Raw genomic sequence first — 21,564 nt, 5'->3', positions numbered from 1 at the left:
ATGCAACTCCTTTGGTTCTATATGTGACTGCATGAATTCCGTGGGGCTAGGGCATGGGTTCTCTTAATTATGTAAGTGGGATTCACTTGGTAGCCATGCATCGTCATCTAGATGGGAAACATCAAACATGCACAGGGGTGTGTTAGACAAAATATGAGTTCCAGATAAAGCAATGAACAGAGCAAAGATTCAGTAACCAGAACTGCAGCCAATGGAGAAAGCACCAATCATGAGAAATTTGGCATCTTCCTACTAATTGCTAACTTGTAAATTCTGTGAGACTGGTGGTTCTTGTACCAGATTGTGGCCGTACCTTTAACGTTGTCTTTTTGATTGAAAATGTCAAAAAGGATCAAAAATCTAAAATTTAATGCTAAGAAATGCAAGGTCATCCATTTGGGCTGCAAAAACCCGAGGGAATGGTACAGTTTAGGGGGTGAACAACTTATGTGCATGACGGAAGAGCAGGGCTTGGGTGGGATTGTATGTGATGATCTTAAGGTGGCCAAACAGGTTGAAAAGGTGACGGCGAAAGCTAGAAGGATGCTAGGTTGCATAGGGAGAGGTGTGGCCAGTAGGAAAAAGGGGGTATTGATGCCCCTATATAAAAGCTCTCGTGAGACCTCATTTAGAATATTGTATACAATTCTGGAGACCACACCTTCAAAAAGATATAAAAAGGATGGAGTCTGTCCAGAGGAAGGCTACTAAAATGATGTGTGGTCTTTGTGATAAGGCATATGGGGACAGAAGTAAAGATCTCAATCTGTATACTTGGAGGAAAGGTGGGAGAGGGAAGATATGATAGAAACATTTAAATACCTACATAATATAAATGTGCATGAGTCGAGTGTCTTTCATTTGAAAGGAAACTCTGCAATGAGAGGGCATAGGATGAAGTTAAGAGGTGATAGACTCCGGAGTAATCTGAGGAAATACTTTTTTATAGAAAGGGCGGTAGATGTGTGAAACAGTCTCCTGGAAGAGGTGGTGGAAACAGAAACTGTGTCTGAATTCAAGAGGGCCTGGGATAGGCACATGGGATCTCTCAGAGAGAGAAAGAGATAATGGTTACTGCGGATGGGCAGACTGGATGGGCCGTTTGGCCTTTATCTGCTTTCATGTTTCTATGTTTCTAAAAATCTGTTAATAAAAGCATACAGCAAATAAAAAAGGAAGGGTAAATGGCAAGTAATAAAAAGCCTCATAGGATCACACCTAGCACAGTGCGGACACCTGCCTAAAACAGCTTGTGTCCTTGTCAGAAGCCAGTGATAAGGAGGGACAGGGGGACAGTGTGAATATTTGTGTTACAGTCTCTAAAATTGGGCTGAGATCACCATCTCTTTTCACATAAACAACCTGAGCTGATATTTAAACCAGTGGACTAGTGGCAAAAAAATTTCTCTAGTACTATCAATCCATTGGTTCATGGATGGACGTTCACACACATGTTACTGTTACTATGTGGTAGTAATCCTGTGACCATATAGAAATATTCTTAAACCCGCACGCTGATTGCACACATAATTACATAGTAAATGCTGGTGGACAAAAACCTTCACGGTCCAACAAGGTGGAATCTGCACAGGTTCCACTTCTCCATGATTAAGCATTAGTATGCCTAATCTTTGTCTCTTCCTGTGAATTTTGGGACACAGTCTTTAGACGTCTGCCTGGCACCAGTCTTGTTCCCAACCATTGGCGTTGTTTGGAATAATGGCATTATGCGTGTAATTTGCAAAATTCTGCCTCAGTACTATTCTGTAAATAGCTACTTAACTAACTTAGCATGTATTTGCAAGGGTGGCATCGATGGGGCAGCTGGGAAGGTTGGCGCTCGGGGTGGTGGCGCTTGGCATAGATGTGCTATGTACGCCATGCACTCCTCTCCCCACTTGAGCACCCCCCTCGCATACCTCTTGAAATGTTCGCCAGCGCAAGCATCGTCCGCCTGCTGCTTGCGCTGGCCTCGGCATCCTTCTGGCGTCACGTCCTGGTTCCACGACCGGGAAGTGACGTCAGAAGGGAGCCAAGGCCGGCACAAGCAGCAGGTAGATGTTGCTCGCATTGGCGAACGTTTCAAGAAGTATGCTAGGGGGGCGGCGAGGAGGAGAGGCATTGGCGTTCCCATGAAGACAGCACCTAGGGTGGTCCACCTCCCCGCCTCCCCTTAATACACCACCGGGTGGCATACACATGGCCCCTTTTGGGCTTGCTGCGTGTTAAAATTCTGTGTTAAAACACGTTCAGCCTACAACTTAATGCACTTCAGTAAACTGGCCTCTATAAGATTATGCATGCTTCTATGGCAATTAGATACTAATGCTTGTAGCACCTCTATAACTTTTAAGTGCATATATGAGGGGCCGCTGAAAAGTTCTCAGCTCAACCAACAAAGTTGGGGCAGTCTCCATCTAGGGCTATATACTTAGTTCAGTGATTTCCCCCCCCCCCCCCCCCACTTTTATCATTCCATATTTTTCCGATAGAATGAAAAAAAATGAAAAATCACTGGATTAAATGTATAGCCCTTGATGGAGACTGCCCCAACTTTGTTGGTTGGGCTGAGAACTTTTCAGCGGCCCCTCGTATATCTGGTTAGGCTAATGTACTATAAAGGAAAGTAAGGCGCCTATGTTCCTTTATAGAATATACTTCTGTCAGGTGGCTAGTGCATTATATCTGTGGGTACTAGGGTCAGAATTTGGGAAGAATAATGTAGCTTACAGGGTTTTATATGCTTCAAGGTTATGGTTAAAAAAGGAAAAGTTTTTGAACTCAGGAGTGGACCTCTGGAATGCAAGAAGCATAATAAGCAGGAGACAGTGACTAACGGTAATATGTGTGTTATTGATTTTCCAGGGAGCTGGAGCTGTCATTTGTGTCTCTGCGAACTGAAGGAGAAAGCATCTGCCAACACTGGCAAGTCCTAAAATCCTGGAAAGCCAGACGAAACCAATTACAGGAGACATTGTCTTAGTGCCCATTTCACATCCAAAATCAAACTAAAAGAAAAGATATTGGCGGTGCATAGGTTACAGTGTGTTAGATGTCTTGGTCGTTTCTGCTAGAAGGAAGTTTTAATTGGGGGGGTTTAAAACAGGATGCCTATGATAAAGTTGGAAAAAGGCCCCTAATTTAAACCTTTTTTTAAATAAGGGCAACATAGGTGGTTCTGAGCCCTTTTAAAATAAGCTCACAGAACCAGCCCCAACGCACACATAAATTTGTACCCATCCAAGGCAAATGTAACTTTGTTCTACAATGGCATCTTGGCACCTGGGTATGGCAGGGACTCATGTAACTTACACTATGGTTACACACACAACCAACTGAGAGCCTCATCCTATGCTCTGCCCAAATGGCATGTGGTCAAGGCCTTCAGGGGATTCACCCCACCCTCCTAAAGATCCTGAAGGTGCTGGTCTGAATTTGAGTGGTTGAACAGGCAACAGGCAGATGCTGCTCAGCCAATCAAATTCGGATCAGTACTGTCAGGGCCTTCAGGGGATTTGGAAAATTCCTAGCCATGGCACCATTTTTTTTTTTTTTGTTTCCTTTTTGTTTGATGCAGTTTGAATAGCTGAGCAGGCTGCCTACTCAACAAATTGAACTGCATCAAACAGAAAGTAAACAAAAAAAAATAAAAAAGCAGGGCAGGGATTCACAGCTGCTCTGCCCTCATATAAGCCCCTTTGTAGTTCTGTGCTTGCACTTGCTGTATGTGTTCCTTTATAGAATACCACTTCCATGTGCAAGTGCTACTTTCCACAGCATTTACAAGCGCAAAGTGGCATGTAACCATACACATCTAGTTCTAGAATTGCCCTTCACATGTGTGCCTGTGCATTTTATAAAATACACATGTACTTCACAATGTTTAAGTGTTTAAGTGCACACATAAAATAGACATTCCATGTGGAGAAACCTTAGGGGTAATTTTTTGAGAGGTTTTCCATGTGTAAAACCTGTTTTTCATGTAGAAAATGGTTTCTATAGAATTGCATGGCTACATATGCACATATAAGAATGTACACTGAAAAAAATAGGCTGAGCCTAAATGTGTGTTCGGGTGGACTGACCCTTGGGACAAGAAGAGTAGTGTCTGAGGGCCCATAATAGTTGGGGGCCCACTCTCCCTTAGCATCCATTTAGCTTAATCAGTTTTGATAGGTGGTTAGGAGCCCATCACCCTTATTGTTTGGTGCCTAGTTCACAATTGGTCTATCCTTGATGCACGCGGCACATTAGGCATTTGCAGAGCATAGCTTGTATGGAATGGAGGTGGGGTTGTAATTTAATAGACAAACGTTTGCATAGACCAGGGGTCTGCAACCTTTAAGACATAAAGAGCCACTTGGACCCGTTTTCGAAAAGAAAAAAAAACTTGGAGCCGCAAAACCATTATAAAACAAATCTAACACTGCATATATTGTTTCTTATCTTAATGCTATATACAGGATCACTAAATTGAAAATAAAATCATTTTTCCTACCTTTGCTATTTGGTGATTTCATGAGTCTCTGGTTGCACTTTCTTCTTCTGACTGTGCATCCAATCTTTCTTCCTTTCTTTCAGCCTCCTGTATGTTTCCTCTCCTCTCCTCCAGACCTCATTCTCTCCCCCAACTTTTTCTTTCTGTCTCCCTGTTCCCCCTTCTTTCTGTCTCCGTGCCGTCCCCCAAGCCACTCGGTTTGCTGCCACCGCAATCGGGGAACAGCCCTGCAGAAGTGTTGCGCTGACCAGCATTCCGCTCCCTGACGTCAATTCTGACGTAGGAGAGGAAGTTCCGGGCCAACAAGGCATTTCTCCTCATTCCATCCAGCCTGAGCCCCATCTCTCCTTGATCCAGCATTTCCCTTCTGTGTCTGTCAGAATTACCATTCCACCTATTTTCCAGCATCACCCTTCTTTGTGTCCATCTCACCTATATCCCTATCTCACCACTTTTTCAGAATCTTCATTTGTCTCTGTCCTTGTCTTTACCCCATGTTCACCATTTGCCCTTTCAATGTCTTTATCTCCCCCCCCACACACACTTTTTCAGCATGTCTCTATTTCACCTCCTCTTCATGTCCCTTCTGTATCTCTATCCTTATTCAGTAGGTCCTGCTTACCCTTTCTCTTCTTTGTGTCATTATCTCCATTTTCAGCTTTCCCCCCTTTTCCTTTGTTACTGCACCCTGTAGCTAGAATCTTTCCACCCTCCCTCCACTCCGGCCCAGCCCAGTATGAAAGATTTCCTTTTGTTTCCTCCCCTCTCTCTTTCTCTCTCTCTTCTCCTCCCTCACCCACGAGTCCTGCATCTGGCCCTCTCCCTTCTACCTGCACCTGGCAACACCCCCCTGCTCCGCGGCTCTCTTCAGCAACTCGTCAGCAGCAGTGATCAAGACAAGCTGCCGACATCGAGGCCTTCCCTCTACGAGTCCCGCCTTTGTGGAAAAAGGAAGTTGAAACAAGCGGGACTCGCAGAGGGTAGGCCCCGACGTCAGAAGCTGCTGCTGAGTTGCCGAAGAGAGCCACGGAGCAGGGGATGTGGCCGGAAGCAGGTAGAAGGGAGAGGGAGATAGGAAGGCTGTAGATCTCCGGAGCATGACACCGACCCCGGCCAGGATGATTTCTTTTTCAGCGTGCACCTTACAAGTCCAGCGTCGCGGCGGGAAATAGCCATGCTGAGCAGTGAGCTCAGCACATACACAGATGAAAGCCTTGCTTGCTGATTGGTCCGGCGGGGCGGGGCGGGGCCGCCGGACCAATCAGCAAGCAAGGCTTTCATCTGTGTATGTGCTGAGCTCACTGCTCAGCATGGCTATTTCCCGCCGCGACGCCGGACTTAAGCTGCATGCCTGCGTGACACACTACCGGAGCCGCAGCAAAGGTGGAAAAGAGCCGCATGCGGCTCTGGAGCCGCAGGTTGCCGACCCCCGGCATAGACCATATGAATACATTTATATCATCTGTAGAACAAGTGAATTTGTGCTTAGTGGGACTGGTTCTACGAGGCCATTTAATAAAGCCACATAGGTACTTATGTTGCCTTTATAAAATAAATATATAATATGTCTTATCTAACTGTCTCACAGAGAAGTCAGATCATCAGAAGGCAAATAGAGTGCTCAAGCTGCACACTTGTGCTATTCACCAAAGTTCCTCATAGATCCAATTCTTTTTAACAAAAATATTTCATTTTGTCCAGGTTTTGAAAAGCCTCCTGAAATTGCGTTGGGCAGGGAGGAAGTCCGCACATGCGTGGCATCCATGCATGCGCTGACTTCCTGCCCGACAAGAGCAGGCAGTGGGGGGCGGGGCTAGGGCAGGATTAGGGTGTTACAGGGTGTGGATGGGCGGAACTGGGTGGGCCTCGGGGCGGGGCTAGGGGGTCTGGATTTCCGATTGGAAAATCGGACAACCCTAGACTCATCACCTACTGTGGGGCCTTAGCCAGGCTGCCTCCCACAGTCTGAATATCGGCCCCGTACGATGTATCTGGTTCGAATGCTTTCACCCAAAATACTATTTTCTAATTATGATATTGAAAGCCTTTATAAAATAGGCTTAAACTAGGCACCTTTTTACCAACTGTTATAGAGCCCTATTATAACATTCCCCCCTTCCACGTATATTTTGTTTAGCTCTGCTTCAGCAGGATTCTGAACTTTTTTGTATGTTAAAGGATAAAATAGATTTGTGAACACTGTAGTAAATTTCGTGTGGTCTTGTTTGACAACTCTTTTTGAATGGATATTGTGAATAACTCAACATATTTCACACTTGACACTCGAGTTACTTTCTTGTAAGTGATTGCAGGGGGATCTTTCTCTGTAAGTTTCCACTATGTTTTTTAACTGCACTTCATTTTCTGATTCTTGGGAGGTAATTTTAGAACTGGCTACATAACTAGATGCGATCTATATACATGTAAAAAGGGGTGAATTTAAAAAGAGAAAGACCTTTACTTTTCTAAAACTGACAATCACATATGTGCCCAGAGGTGGCAGGCATGTGTGTATAACGTAGGCCTTTTCTGAAGCAGGCGTAAATGCACACATGCATGTTTACTGGGTTGCAGACAATAGAGAGGCTCTTCAAATATGCACCAGAAGTGATTGAAAAGAAAACAGATCCAAGAAATACTGTTCCAAAACAAAATCTCTTTATTAAAACAATCGCCCAATGTGGTCTATGTTTCACCCACTCATGGACTGCTTCATAAGCAATGCCTCCGCTGGGTCAGACCCGAGGTCCATCGTGCCCAGCAGTCCGCTTACGCGGCGGCCCAACAGGTCCAGGACCTGTGCAGTAATCCTCTATTTATTCCCTTCTATCCCCTTTTCCAGGAGAAAACTGTCCAATCCTTTCTTAAACCCCAGTACCGTACTCTGCCCTATGACGTCCTCTGGAAGTGCATTCCAGGTGTCCACCACACGTTGGGTAAAGAAGAACTTCCTAGCATTCGTTTTGAATCTGTCCCCTTTCAACTTTTCCGAATGCCCTCTTGTTCTTTTATTTTTTGAAAGTTTGAAGAATCTGTCCCTCTCTACTCTCTCTATGCCCTTTATGATCTTATAAGTCTCTATCATATCCCCTCTAAGTCTCCTCTTCTCCAGGGAAAAGAGACCCAGTTTCTCCAATCTCTCAGCGTTTGAAAGGTTTTCCATCCCTTTTATCAGACGCGTCACTCTCATCTGAACCCTCTCGAGTAACGCCATATCCTTCTTAAGGTATGGCGACCAATATTGGACGCAGTATTCCAGATGCAGGCGCACCATCGCCCGATACAATGGCAGGATAACTTCTTTCGTCCTGGTTGTAATACCCTTCTTGATTATACCTAGCATTCTATTCGCTTTCTTAGCAGCCGCTGCGCACTGTGCCGTCGGCTTCATTGTCATATCCACCATTACCCCCAAGTCCCTTTCTTGGGTACTCTCAGTCAATAACATCCCTCCCATCGTATAGTTGTACCTTGGATTTCTGCTTCCCACATGCAATACTTTACATTTCTCAACGTTGAACTTCATCTGCCATCTCGTCGCCCATTCCCCTAGTTTGTTCAGGTCACTTTGCAATTCTTCGCAGTCATCTTTAGTCCGAGCTCCACTAAATAATTTGGTGTCGTCCGCAAATTTTATTATCTCACACGTCGTCCCTGTTCCTAGATCATTTATGAATATATTAAATAGTAGCGGCCCGAGCACCGAGCCCTGCGGAACACCACTCGTGACCCTCCTCCAGTCTGAGTAGTGGCCCTTCACCCCTACCCTCTGTTTCCTACCCGCCAACCAGTTTCTGATCCATCTATGTACGTCAGGGCTATAATGCAAGAAGTGGGAAGGCTAAAGGATTCTCGGTCACAACTAAAATGTTATCTTGATTGCAATGAGCCCATGCTGTTGTCAGAATTTTGTACATTTTAATTGGGATTACAAATCATTTAGCCTTTCCACTTCTATGTTGTACCCTGAAGCAGCCTGTGAGTGGGCAAAATATGGACCACGTTGGGTGATTGTTCAAACAGAGTTTTTGTTTTGCGCAGTATGTCTGGGGCCTGTTTTTCATCATATTTGCTCGGCTGCAAATTTTTATTTTGCATTTTGCAAAATATCTATGCAGACTCCTAACTCCACCTCAGGAGCACCTTCTCTATACACATATATGCATTGCATCGCTCCCTACATATACTCTGTATCCCAGTGAATTTTGCATAGCTGTTTCCTATGTGTTAAACCTGATTTTTGACATTGAAAGCCTTTCTAAAATTGCCCCCTTAAATTTCAGAAATGGGTTTTATGGGAAAACAGTATTAGGAGAGGTAAGAGGAGTATATATGTACCATTTGTCATTAATAAATGTAGAAAAGTGGAATGTTTTACTTGATTCTACATTTAGCAAGGCACAAATTGATCATGTTAGAAAAAGAAGTGGAAAGAAAAACTTACATTGAGTGCCTCTGTGTCTTCAAACAACATATACCAAACTCACGTGGGCCTCTAGTCTGTGTCGTTTGAAGTTGGACATTGGAATAAACTGCCAAGAAACCGGAAAGAGCAAGCTCCAAGTCAACCCTGACTTTCTTTTCACAGCTGGAGAAAAAAATGACTCAGGTCGTGTATTGGCAAACATACAACTATGTCACTTAAGGATTTTGAATAGAGGCCCTAAAAAGTAGAGCTGAAAAATGCCATTTTACAAGGTAAAAAATGTCAGTCATTGAATCATTCCCTGTTCATGGGTGTGTACTAAAAAACACCTGTACCTTGTAGATGATTTCTCAAAATAGAGCACAGCTATATTATGCAAATGCAAATTTATGCAAAACATATACATACTTTTAGTGATGTGATATTTGAGGACATGTAGCTACTTGAGCCCGGATCATAGTTCTCTGTCCTTAAAGGCAACCCTAGAACTAATGAGTTGAATAACAGGCAGGCCATTGTTCAAAGAAAAACTGGGCACCCAGGCATCTATCCTTGTGGATAAGGACTTCTTAATTTCTGTCTTAGCTCTCCTGAAGCAGATTGGCCAATGGTGCACTGTTCTTGGTTCATGTAATAGTTCTGAGAACCTTTCAAGAATGAATAGTATAAACACAAAATAATTTATTTCATTTGCAAAAGGCAATCTGTAATTTTAATTTGTGCAATAGCACACTAAAGGGGGTCATTTGCTAATGGTTAGTGTACACATGCCCCCCAAATTCTGTATAGCACCCAAAAAATTGGCGCTGACTAGAATGGTGCATAGCGCGGTTCTACAAGATGCGTGTACCTGTTATAGAATTGCACTATCGGCCTCTTTTACAAAGCCACACTAGCGGCTGTGCTGCGCTAACGGCCCCGAAGCCCATAGAGATTTAAAGGGCTTCGGGGCTGTTGCCGTGCGGCTTTGAAAAAGAGGCTGTAAGTGCCAGTGTATCATATAACTTTTAGTCACGCCCATTTAGGCCAGTTAAAACCAGGCCTACATGTCTGTACCTAAGTTGTGCATGGATCGGGCATATTCTATAACAATTCGCATAACTTTTATGAACACCCATGATCCGCCCTTGCCTCTCCCCTGACCACATCTCCTTTTCAAATTCACGCACTAAAACTGGCACATACTTTTTATAGAATCATGTTTTCCAGGTTGTGCACATAACTTAATTAGTGCCAACTGGTGTCAATTAGGACATGTTAATTGCCAATTATCAGTGCTGATTAGGCCAATTAATTAAGCTGTGCGTATAAATTGGTTGTATACACTGATTTGCATGCACAACTTAAGGCACCATATACAGAATTTGGGGGTTAGTAATTAAAGGGGTCCTGAGGTAGATAGGGTCAGCTAACTATTAGTAAATGATCCCCTAAGACTTATGCAAATACATGTTTAAACGGTTCTTCTTTTTGATTTCTTTAATTGTATTTTTGCTTTTTATTAAAATGTCTTCTTCCTTTTGCAAGTTGAATTACTATTTTCATCCCTAACATTACTTTCATGGACTTAGTTATATTCTATCCTCTCTCTATTCAAAGCAGTTTAACCAGCCAGAAACAGCCACTGACCAGTTAAATAGCATTCAACCAGCTAACCAGTTATCTCCACTGAATATTCATGGTTAGCAGCTAAAAGTTAACCAGTTATATTGCACAATAACTTACAATATTCAGCACTGACCAACTAAGCTTAGTAGGCAAATCGGACCACCTGAATAGCAGTCCTATCTGTGGCCCGTTATAACTTAACCAGTCAATGCTAAATATTGACATAATTGGTTAGAAAGCAAAGTCAAACCCCTCCCCCTCCACACACACTGGCTAGTCAAATGCTGGTCACTGGAAATGGCCCAGCACTGAATATCCGGGCTCACTGTAGACCACGGGAGTTAGGCAGGCTGCCTCCCACAATCGGAATATTCGGCTCTATGAGCCGAATATATAAAAATGCTGAGTTCCTACATTTATGCCCTATTTTTCACCAAATTTGGGAATCTGTTTTTTCAGCTTAAAATTCATCTTAATTTGAGAGGTTAAAAATCATGCTTATAAATTTATGCTCACCATTCACTTGCCGGTATTTATGAGCCTTATGAAATGCAGTGCTAAGCTTCTAACTTCTTTCCCTGCCCTAAATCTGTCCCTATTGTCATCCCCTCTCTGTGCTCCTAAATTTAATTGCTCAGTGAAAATTTGAGCACAAATTTAGACACCCTGCTCTAGTTATTTGTCAAAGAGGCTAATGCAGGCGCATAACTTTCAAAGTAAGAAGTACATTAGGCCCTGAATTGCTATCCCTTAGAAAATGACCATGCTTCCTTTCATCACTTTGGGCTCGTTGTACAAAGGTGCACTAGCATTTTTAGCGCACGCACCGGATTAGCGCCACACTATAGCGCACGCTACCTGAAAAACTACCACCTGCTCAAGAGGAGGCAGTAGCGGCTAGTGCATGCACGGAATTTTAGCGTGTGCTATTCCGCACGTTAAGGCCCTAACGCACCTTTGTAAAAGGAGCCCTTAATATTTATTTTCGGTATTTCTATAGGAAGCTATTTAAAAACTATGTGTTTTATGTGAGAATTAACACACTAACCCTCTTTTTGCAAAACTGCAAAAGCGTTTTTTAGTGCAGGCCAGCACGCTGAATGTTCTGCGCTGTTCCCAACACTCATAGAGTTCCTATGAGCGTCAGGAGAAGCGCAGAGAATTCAGCGTGCCGACCTGCGCTAAAAACCACTTCTGCGGTTTTGTAAAAGGTGGGGCTATTGCAGGGATGGGCAATGAGGGCCGCAATCCAGTCAGGCTTTTAGGATTTCCCCAATGAATATGCATGATATCTATTTGCATGCACTGCCTCCTATTGTATACAAATGGATCTCATGCATATTCATTGAGGAAATCCTAAAAACCGGACTGGATTGTGGCCCTCATTGCCCACCCATGGGCTATTGCATTACAGAAACAGCAACATTTAGGAAGGATGTGCAAATCAAAATTAAGTAATTCAGGTTGCAATGTTACAAATTTTGCTAGTATTTTAGAATAGAAGTTCAAGTTCAATTTATTTGATATACCACAAATATAAAACTGGGGTTAAAATCTCAGAGGCTTTCAATATAAAAAAATATAAAAGGGGAGGGAACGAGTAAAAACGAGTTAACAAAATTCCGACTGAATAAACTTATCAAGAAACATGAAAGGAAGAAAATATGGATTAGTTACAATTAAGCTGGGGACTAGGGAAACGGGAAGGGATAAAAACATGTAAAGTAAAGGGTAAAAGTATAATCATGTTCTATTGTTGCCCAAGCCTATTAAACTATGTGCAAAATGCCAGAGAAAAATAATATGCCTTTAATTGAGTCTTGAATGTCAAAAATGAACTTTCTGAGTGGCAGTGGCGTACCTAGCATATGTGACATCCGGGGCCCATCATTTTTTGGCACCCCCCCCCATCTGTACGAAAAACATGATTTTTAGTAACAAGCCACATGTCACACATGAGTACCTAGGAAAAGGCAGCATCTTACATATTGCAGTGAGCAGTACATCAATACACCCATTGTAAAACTAAATAAGCCAGACCAGTACAGATCAATCCTACACCGTCAATCCTAACAGAAAACCATGTCTTTCGAACACACAGAACACAGAAAACACCAAAACTGTAGTGTGGATTTTAGCCACGATGGTAACAGCTCTGACGCTCATAGAATTCTGAGCATCAGAGCTGCTACCACCAAGGCTGGTACTAAAAAACGTTCCACAGTTTTGTAAAAGGGGGGATAAAATAGAAATACATAGACAAAGGTTAAATTGAACAAGCAAGAAGCTGGACTCTGCATAAAATGCAACACCATAGAAACAGTGACATGTCTCCTAAAGCAATAAATAAATAGAAAATTTTTGTTCTACCTTTGTCTTCTCTGGTTTCTGCTTTCCTCATCTTCTTGTTACTGTCTTCCTTCCATCCACTGTCTGCCATCTCTCTGCCCCTCCCTATATGGCATCTTCTCTCCTTCTATGCCCCTTCCAGAAACTGTATGCCTCCCCCTTCCATCTCTCCTCTAGACCCCCCCCCCTTTGGTCTGGCATCCGTCATCTTCTCTCTGTTCCCTCATGGTCTGGCATCTTTCTCCTTTCATCTCTCTTTCTCTCCCCCTGTGGTTTTTAGCATCTCTCTCTTCTCATTTCCTCCACACAGATCTGATATCTGTGTCTCATTCCCCATTCTCTGGCATCTCTCTCTCCTCTCTCTCTTCCCTTTCCTTCTCTGGTCTTTCTTCTTTATTTTCTGCCTCTGTCTAAATTAAATTCTTTCTTACTATGCAGTCCTCAGTTTCCCTCTTTTCACTATGTCTACCCACAGCAAGCCGCCCCTTTTCTTCACCCCTCCACTATCTCACTAACTCTATCTTCTTCCCCCATCCAGCATATGTCCTTTTTCTTTATCCCTCCTTCCATCCAGTATGTGTTCTCTTTCTCCACTTCCATTCAGCATTTGCTCTCCCTTCTTCCCACTTACATCATCTGACTTCTTCTCTCTCCCCTTTCTACCCACTTCCATCATCTGCCCCCTTCTCTCAATCTCTGCATCCACCACAGACCCATCTTTCTTCCTTCCTCACTTTTCCGATTTTGGCAACAAGATCTGCAACGCCCCTCCCTACCCCGGACAACAGGCCTGGTCCAACAAACCTCCCTGCCCTGTGGCCGGCGATGTCTAAACTGCCTTCTTACAGCAGCCGGAGCTGTAAAGGTGGTCTCTGATGCAACTTCCGGTTGTGTCAGAGATGACCTTTACGGCAGCCACACGCAGCTTCAACGCTCTAGCTCAGGGGTGCCCACACTTTTGGGCTTGCGAGCTACTTTTAAAATGACCAAGTCAAAATGATCTACCAACAATAAAATTAAAAAAAAACACAAAGCACACTGTATGCTGAGAAAATGTTAATTATCATTCCTATTCTGGGGTTTTTTCAAAGAGGTCAAGGCAGATGACTCTATGCACTGTCACCTCAGTAACAACCATACAAAAATAGACAAATATACCCCCTCCCTTTTTACTAAACCACAATAGCAATTTTTAGTGCAGGGAGCTGCGCTGAATGCCCAGGGCTGCTCTCAATGCTCATAGGCTCCCTGCACTAAAAACCGCTATTGCGGTTTAGTAAAAGGGGGCCATAGTGCAAAATATGGACAGCAGATATAAATTCAGGCACATTTTGATCACTAAATTGAAAATAAAATCATTTTTCCTACCTTGTCTGGTGATTTCATGAGTCTCTGGTTACACTTTCTTCTTCTGACTGTGCATCCAATCTTTCTTCCCTTCTTTCAGCCTGTATGCTTCCTCTTCTCCAGACCTCATTGCCTCCCCCAACTTTTTCTTCCTCTCTCCCTGCCTCCCTTTCTTTATTCTCTCTTCATGTCCCCTTTCTTTTTTTTCTGTTTCCCTTCTGTCTCCCTACCTGCCCCTTCTTTCTTTCTCCCTGCCCTCCACTAAGCCACTGCTGCCACTATCGAGGAACAGGCCTCAAAACCGCTGCCGCGGCCGCCCCAAGCTCTTTCTGCTTCCCTGTGTCAGGCCGACCAAAATTCCTCTCCCCGACATCAATTCTGCCGTAGGAGAAGAAGTTCCACCCAGCCAGGCAGCGATTGGCTGGCCCGAACTTCATCTCCGATGGCAGAATTGACGTCGGGGAGAGGAAGGCTGATCGGCCCGGTAGATCGCCAAGGCAAAGTGAGTCTATCACGGAGCCCGGGATGGGCTCCGCAATCGACTCACTTTGCCTTGGCGATTGACCATTTTCCGGACCTGGCCAGCTGTGCACCCCCCCTAAGGCTGCACCCGGGGCGGACCTCCCCCCCTTGGTACGCCACTGCTGAGCGGAGATAGTAAGGTAAAGAATTCCAGAGAGTAGGAGCCATAACGGAAAATGAAGAGTTCCTGTGAACATCAAGAAATAGTTGTCAGATTGAGGGAATGACCTATAACTGTTGTTGCGATGCACATTTTTTGAGGTTTAGACATGTATATTCTGTTCTTGTAAAATTAGGATCTCTTGATGTAGAACCTGTTCTACAATACCTGGAGGATTGGACATTTATGCACCAGTTAGGCATGGCAGGAGCATCTATTTCAGAAACATAGACATTTTCAATATCATTGAGCACAACATGACATCAACCTACAGTATGTGCCCGCATGTAAGAATGTACATTTTTATGTGCTGTTGGCACATACATACAATACAATTTTTATTTGTATACCGCCAAAACATCTATGAAGTTTAGTTCTGTCACTGAGCCTACCATCCTTGGCCAGTATTACTTTAGGAGGGGAAAGACGAGAAGCACCAGAGGATTAAAGGAGTGATTCTTCCTTAATCTCTGCAGTGGCGTGCTACATGAAGCAAGCACTTTCTGAAACCTAGATGTCCTGGGAAGAAGATTTAGATTCTGACATCCAGAAGTTGGGGCATAGACATTCATGGGAATGCACATTTATTTTTTGACTCTGCCCTAGTTTCATACCCAGACAACACCCCCTTGCCCTATGCACATTTTTTTTGATTTAGTGTATACAATGTGTGCAGTATTTTCTCTCAATGCATTACAGGTTGCCAGTTCAACCGAGTTTTTATTCAGCATCGTAAATAGCCTATTGCAAATCCCATCTCAGAATCAGCTTGCTTATTTGAAACTGAACGGCAATAATTTTACTGCTTACTTTGCCAACAAAATTAAGTCTCCCCCAGTGTTTACATACTGTCTCACCCATTCTCCTGTCAACGAGAAGCTCAGAAATTTGCCCTCTCCTTACATAAACATATGGAATTCTTTTAATGCTATAAACGGAGGAAGACCTTGAGAAAATCCTAAAAAGCCTCTGACCAATCATCTGTTCCCTCGACCCCTACCCATCAAAGATAGTGCAGCAGCTATCAGGTCTCATACAAAAATTGTGAACTCCTCTGTTTCTCATGGACAACTACCAACAGCATTAAAACAGGTAATAGTACAACCTCTGCTAAAGAACAACAACATTGACTGGGAGAAGTTCAGATGTTACCAGTTAGTATCTAACATCCCATTTCTAATGAAACTTCTAGAACAGTCTATGTTCAGCTCGACTGGAAGGAAGAGAAATTTATTAGATCAATGTCAGCTTGGGTTCAGGTCCAGTTATTACATGGAGACAGTCCTTGTGTCCCTACTAATCAGTTAAAAAATTCAAAGCTGCTTGTAAAACATATTTTTTCACTAATGTGAATGGCACTGCTAACTGATAACAAAGAAGAGGGAAACCCCATGATAACAAGCCCCCCCCCCCAAAAAAAAAAGTCAGGTTGTAAAATGGACTTCCAGTAGGAAGAGGAGAAGACCCAAGATATAGCCAGAACTAGTTTATTACAAACGGTAAGTCCAAACAGTTATCTGAAGAAAGATGTTAAAGACCTGACATGGCATCATGTTTTGGCAGACATCACACCTGTCTCAGGGGTCATAACCATCTGTTTTTCAATATGGAGCTCATAATCGAAACAGAAATATGTCTAAAAACCCGCCCAAATTGGCACTTGGATGACCTATAAGACAGGTTGTCTAAGTGCCGATAATCAAAACAGGTTTTTAGACAGATCCAGGGACTTTTTAAGCCTCTGAATGCCACTGTACGCCCAGAGCTGAAAGGGGTATTTTAGGAGGAGTGGTGAGGGCGGGATTAGGATGGGACGTGGGCCGACCTAGACTTAGTCGTATTGCAGGGATAACTGAAAGTTTGACAAGACTGCCTAGATGGAACTTATACGTTGTGACTTAGGCAATCTAAAAACAGGTGTAAGTGCCCATAAGGCATCCAAAGTGACCAGATAATCACTGTAGGCACAAAGTACAAATCCCCCCCACTCCTCCAGTGATCACTGACCCCCCCACACTACCATAAAAATCAGAATAAAAATGTACATACCTGCCTCCAGAACATCAGCACCTGGCATAGGAAAGCCTAAAGCCTATTAGAGCTGCACAGAAGTGGCTAAGTAGTTGGGGGAGGGGGGGGGGAGTAGTGAACCACAGAGAGAAGGACCCAGGCCCATAAGCCACTCTAACCACTGCATTCATGGTGAAAAATGTGAGTCCACCAAAAAACCCGAAACCCTACTGTACTGCCATATAGGTGCCACCTGCAGCCATAAGGGCTATTGGGATTGCAGAAAAGTAGGTATAGTAGGTAGACGACTTGGCAGTCTGGACGATCAAATGGCTGGATGTAGAAGTAGACGAATTTTGGGGAAAAATTATTTTGGATGTATTTTTCGAGAATGGACTTTAGATGCTGACGACTTTGTGAGACTAGTTCCCTAGATCCAAAATGGACTTAGACGTATTTATTGATTATGCCCTCTATCTCTAATTGGAAAAATGGCTCAGAGATTGTGGATATGATGTACAAATGCAAAAACTGGATATGGAGACATTGTACTCACAATTTCTGAGTCATTTTTCAAATTCAAATGTTTCCAGTGGTTCAGGCCCTAGATGTTTTTATGTGGATTATTTATTTGTTTTAATAAAGCCATCATCTTGGACATCAACTCTCCACAAGCCTCTTGTTTTTCATTACCATCTTTATAAATTATTAACACAAGGTGCACAGACATCTTCATGGTCACTGCCCGCCAAACATGGAATCTTTTGCCAGCCCATATTAGCAAAGAAGCAACGTTAGAAAGATTCAAAGGCTCTCTGAAGAGTTTCTTTTCAGAAACGCCTTTGAGAACTGACCGACTTGTCTCTTAATCTGTTTGCCACACCAGTCACATTATTGCAACTTACAACTCAGGTTCCAATATGGCAACTTTTAACCCCAGGTCCTACTGTTTTAACCCTTCCCTGAGCCTCAAGTAAGTTATGTCGATGTCATTTTTTATATGTTCTTTTACCCCATTTTTATTATGGAAACTGCTTAGAAACTTTTATAAGTGTTGTATCAAATTTTTAAATAAAACTTGAAACTTGATCCATGCCTAACTATAAGTGCAAGGTTTTGCAGCAGGTTTTAGCTGGGGCAAACAGATGTGACTAAAGTTAGATAGAATTCCTGGCCATAAACTCTATTCTCTAAATTACATCTAACTTTAAGCATTCAGCATTTTTTTTTTTAGCATCAATTCTTTGTAGGTGCCACCATATGCCATAGTTTGTATGGTTATTTTCATTCATGAATTATCTATTGCCAATATCTGACATAGTTTTGCTGGACACTGCTTTGAGTGGATTCCTTCAAAATGGCAGAAAATAATTCATTCAATAAATACACATTTAGTTATTTTTTTATAATTCTTTATTAATTTTCAAAAAGTGCAGAACAGTATATAAATATGAATCATAAAGTAAGCACTTATGTTCATTCAATAACCATATATAAGAATATATCCTCCCCCCTATCTCTTCCAATATATTCAATCAAAGATTAAAACAAATCAAAGAGATATCCATCCCCTCTCCCCGCCTCCCTCCCGCCCTGGATGTGTGTACAGATCCCCAAACATTCAAGATAAAGACAATTATAACGTGGTAATAAAAGACGTCAATTGGCCCCAAACCAGTTTGAATAGATTACTATGTCCCAACATATCGGCATACATTTTCTCATATCTGTAGGTTAAACATAAATTTGCCCAGCAAAAAGGAAAACAAAGGCGATCATAATTTTTCCAATTACGAGTAATCATCTGCATAGCTACCCCTGTCACGACAAGGAGTAGTCGATTTTTATATCGGTGTAGGGGGGTTTAGGAAGTAATAACGTTCCACATACGACAATATCATATGTCAGTGGAATCGATGAATCCAATATGGTATTAATCTGTCCCCATATCGATTTCCAAAAATTAAGTATTAAAGGACAATAGAACAACAGACGATCCAATGTCCCTCTATCGAGGAACATTGACCCATGTTAATAGCAAAAAACATATTACGGTTTTGTAAATAGAGCTTTCTTTAGAAAACTTAAAATATAAGTGGGTATCTTTGTCACGAGGGAGGTAAAATGACCTGCCCAGGGCCAGAATGCACATTTGGTGGCAAGAAGCAGCATCTGAACCCAAAGTCCCCTTGCTTCAGTTTCACTGTTCTAACCATCAGAATGTCTTTGCTCCAGATGAGATGCCTGAATTTAGTTTTTAAGTGAGCAATTAGTTTGCACCATGTAGAATTATTCATAACATTCCCCATTTCCCCAGTTGTGTGGAACATGCCCTTAATTAGACTGAGTTGAATTGAAAAATACAAGTGTCCTTGTAGGATTGAGAAGTAGTTAATTAGTGTATGGAGTTCCACACTGATAAAAAAGCAAACATTGAAAAGTTAAATCAGTCTCTAGATCTCTCTGCAGCTTTGGTTTTCAGAGAACACCAACTTTATATATGGACAGCATACAGTGGACAATGTAAGCTGCATTGATATTACATGTAATGAAACTTGATGAGATAATTAACTTCTTCAAATCAGGAAACTAGTGAGAGAGATTTTCAGAGCTGGTATTGTTTCTGTAATAAAACTTTTATGCCTTGGCAGACTGGAATGTGCATGTCCTTTAGCTAAAGTGAGGCCTCTGGAGATTAGTCCTTGTTGTACTACAGAAGTCGTTCTGTGACTGTAGCAACCACTGGCAGCAGTTCAGCTGAGTTTTGACATGCTCTTTCACAGTGTTGTCATCAGGCCTCACAGAGTACCAGCACTTAAGGGGGAAGTGGCTAAAATAGAATTTTACTGTAACCCATTTGTAGTAACCCAGTATTGCAAATTAGTGACTTCTGCAGTACATAAATAATGCAACTTGTGATCAACCTTGTAAATTGTGTTAATTCTGCTCCCTGGGAACACTGGGCTGTAAATGTGCAGTCTGCTTCCAGGGAGCCATCTTAAAGGGTCCAGATCATACAAATAGTAATAGAGAACTTTCCCCTTCCACCTTGCCCCCTTAGCAAAGGAATCCTTATAAAACAGGCTCCCCTAACCCTCCCACCACTGCTCAAATGAGCTCTTCATAAGCCTAGTCTAAGCTTCATTCCCAAACCCCTGGCAAATGATCTCCACCAAAGACTCCCTTGAAGAACTGCCCCCCTCTTCCCCAGCTCACACCCTATAAAACAGGGGTGTCCAACCTTTTGGCTTCCCTGGGCCGCGTTGGCCCCAAAACAATTTTCTGGGGCCGCGCAAATGCTGCAGCAAGACAGAGAAGGGAGCTGGCAAGATGGTAAACACCCGAGGAAAACACTGCATCACCCTCGACTGGGGCCGCACAAAATACTTCATGGGGCCACAGGTTGGACACTCCTGCTGTAGACTTTTCACAGGTCTATCTGCCTCTGTCCCTGATGGTGTAATGGAATAGAATAAGAGCAATCACGGGTCACTTCTACTCCTTCCAGCTCTAGATTCAAAATGGCACCCATGACCCCTTGTAGTTGTAGATACCTAAAACGAAGCCATGGCCATTTACGTCTGCTCGGAAGTTAATTGTAAATGTTCATGTATTAAATCAAGTATGCATCTAAATCGTGACTCTGCTCATGCTTCACCCAAAACCTGTTCCAATGGAGAGTAATTTTATAAGTACCATTTCACATATGTTTATATACATATCCTTTATAAAATTACTTTCATAGTGTAGAATATAAATGTAATATATAGCTTAGAAGGTATTCTTTCTGGAAACAGTATTACCAGATAATAGAATTGTTATTGTCCAGTGCTATTAAGTTTCCAAGTTTATTCCTTTCTTGATAAACCAATTATCGTGTATCTAAGTGGTTAACAATAAAAATAAAATCAAATAGAGTTAAAATACACATATAGAGATAACAAAAACTATTTGACATGATACATAAGGAAAGAGGGGGAGAAATGCAATATATTTTTTAAAAAAGAAAGAACAGGGAGGGGAGAGAAAAAAATAATTAAAATATAGAGTAATAAAATAAATCTCTTAAAATTATGTGTTATAGGCATCCTGAAATAGGAATGTTTTAAGATTGGATTATACATCAGTTCTAGAAAGCCCACAAGTTTCAAGTTTATTATTAAGTTTGTTATATACGCAATATCACATAATTTCAATGCGTATGACAATAAACATTTTTGGGAGACAAAATAAAACAATTTGTACAAGTAAACATACAATGTATGTACACAAATAATTAGCAATACATAAGGGAAGAGGAGTGAACTACAATTTTTAAGGAAAGTAGAGATACATCTAAGGAAAAAAACATCAGGAGGGTAATGAAAAATTTTTTACAAATATGGCTAAGCCTAAAAAGAGGATGGGGGAGGTTGTGACCTATACATAAGGTCTGGTTAATTTTAGGTATTTGAGCCTGGGATTGATGATAGAAGAATTATCCTATCTATGACTCAAATGCGTCTTTGTACAGGTAGCATTTTAATGTGCTTTTAAATTTTTCTAATGAGGTTTCTCCATGCAAAAAGATTGGTAAATTGTTCCAAAGCTGGGGTACTATGACTGAAAAAAATTGTAGCTCTTCTGGTACCTATTAATTTTAAA

The 21,564-nt window shown here is 42.2% G+C and overlaps 1 protein-coding gene across 5 annotated transcripts in view; it reads left to right on the top strand.

Annotated features, from left to right (window-relative positions):
* The window catches only part of DPF3 (double PHD fingers 3), a 419,567-nt gene extending 415,136 nt beyond the window's left edge, over positions 1 to 4,431 (top strand). For all 5 annotated transcript variants that reach the window (XM_033952007.1, XM_033952009.1, XM_033952011.1 and 2 more), the window contains one exon: positions 2,866 to 4,431. In XM_033952007.1, coding sequence (XP_033807898.1) covers positions 2,866 to 2,936 — 71 coding nt within the window. In that variant the 3' untranslated portion in view covers positions 2,937 to 4,431. The remainder of the gene's footprint in view (positions 1 to 2,865) is intronic.
* Positions 4,432 to 21,564: the final 17,133 nt, after the last annotated feature.

Source organism: Geotrypetes seraphini, chromosome 7 (assembly GCF_902459505.1).
Source record: "Geotrypetes seraphini chromosome 7, aGeoSer1.1, whole genome shotgun sequence".
Classification (NCBI taxonomy): Eukaryota; Metazoa; Chordata; class Amphibia; order Gymnophiona; family Dermophiidae; genus Geotrypetes; species Geotrypetes seraphini.
This window is presented reverse-complemented; position numbering and strand designations above follow the sequence as displayed.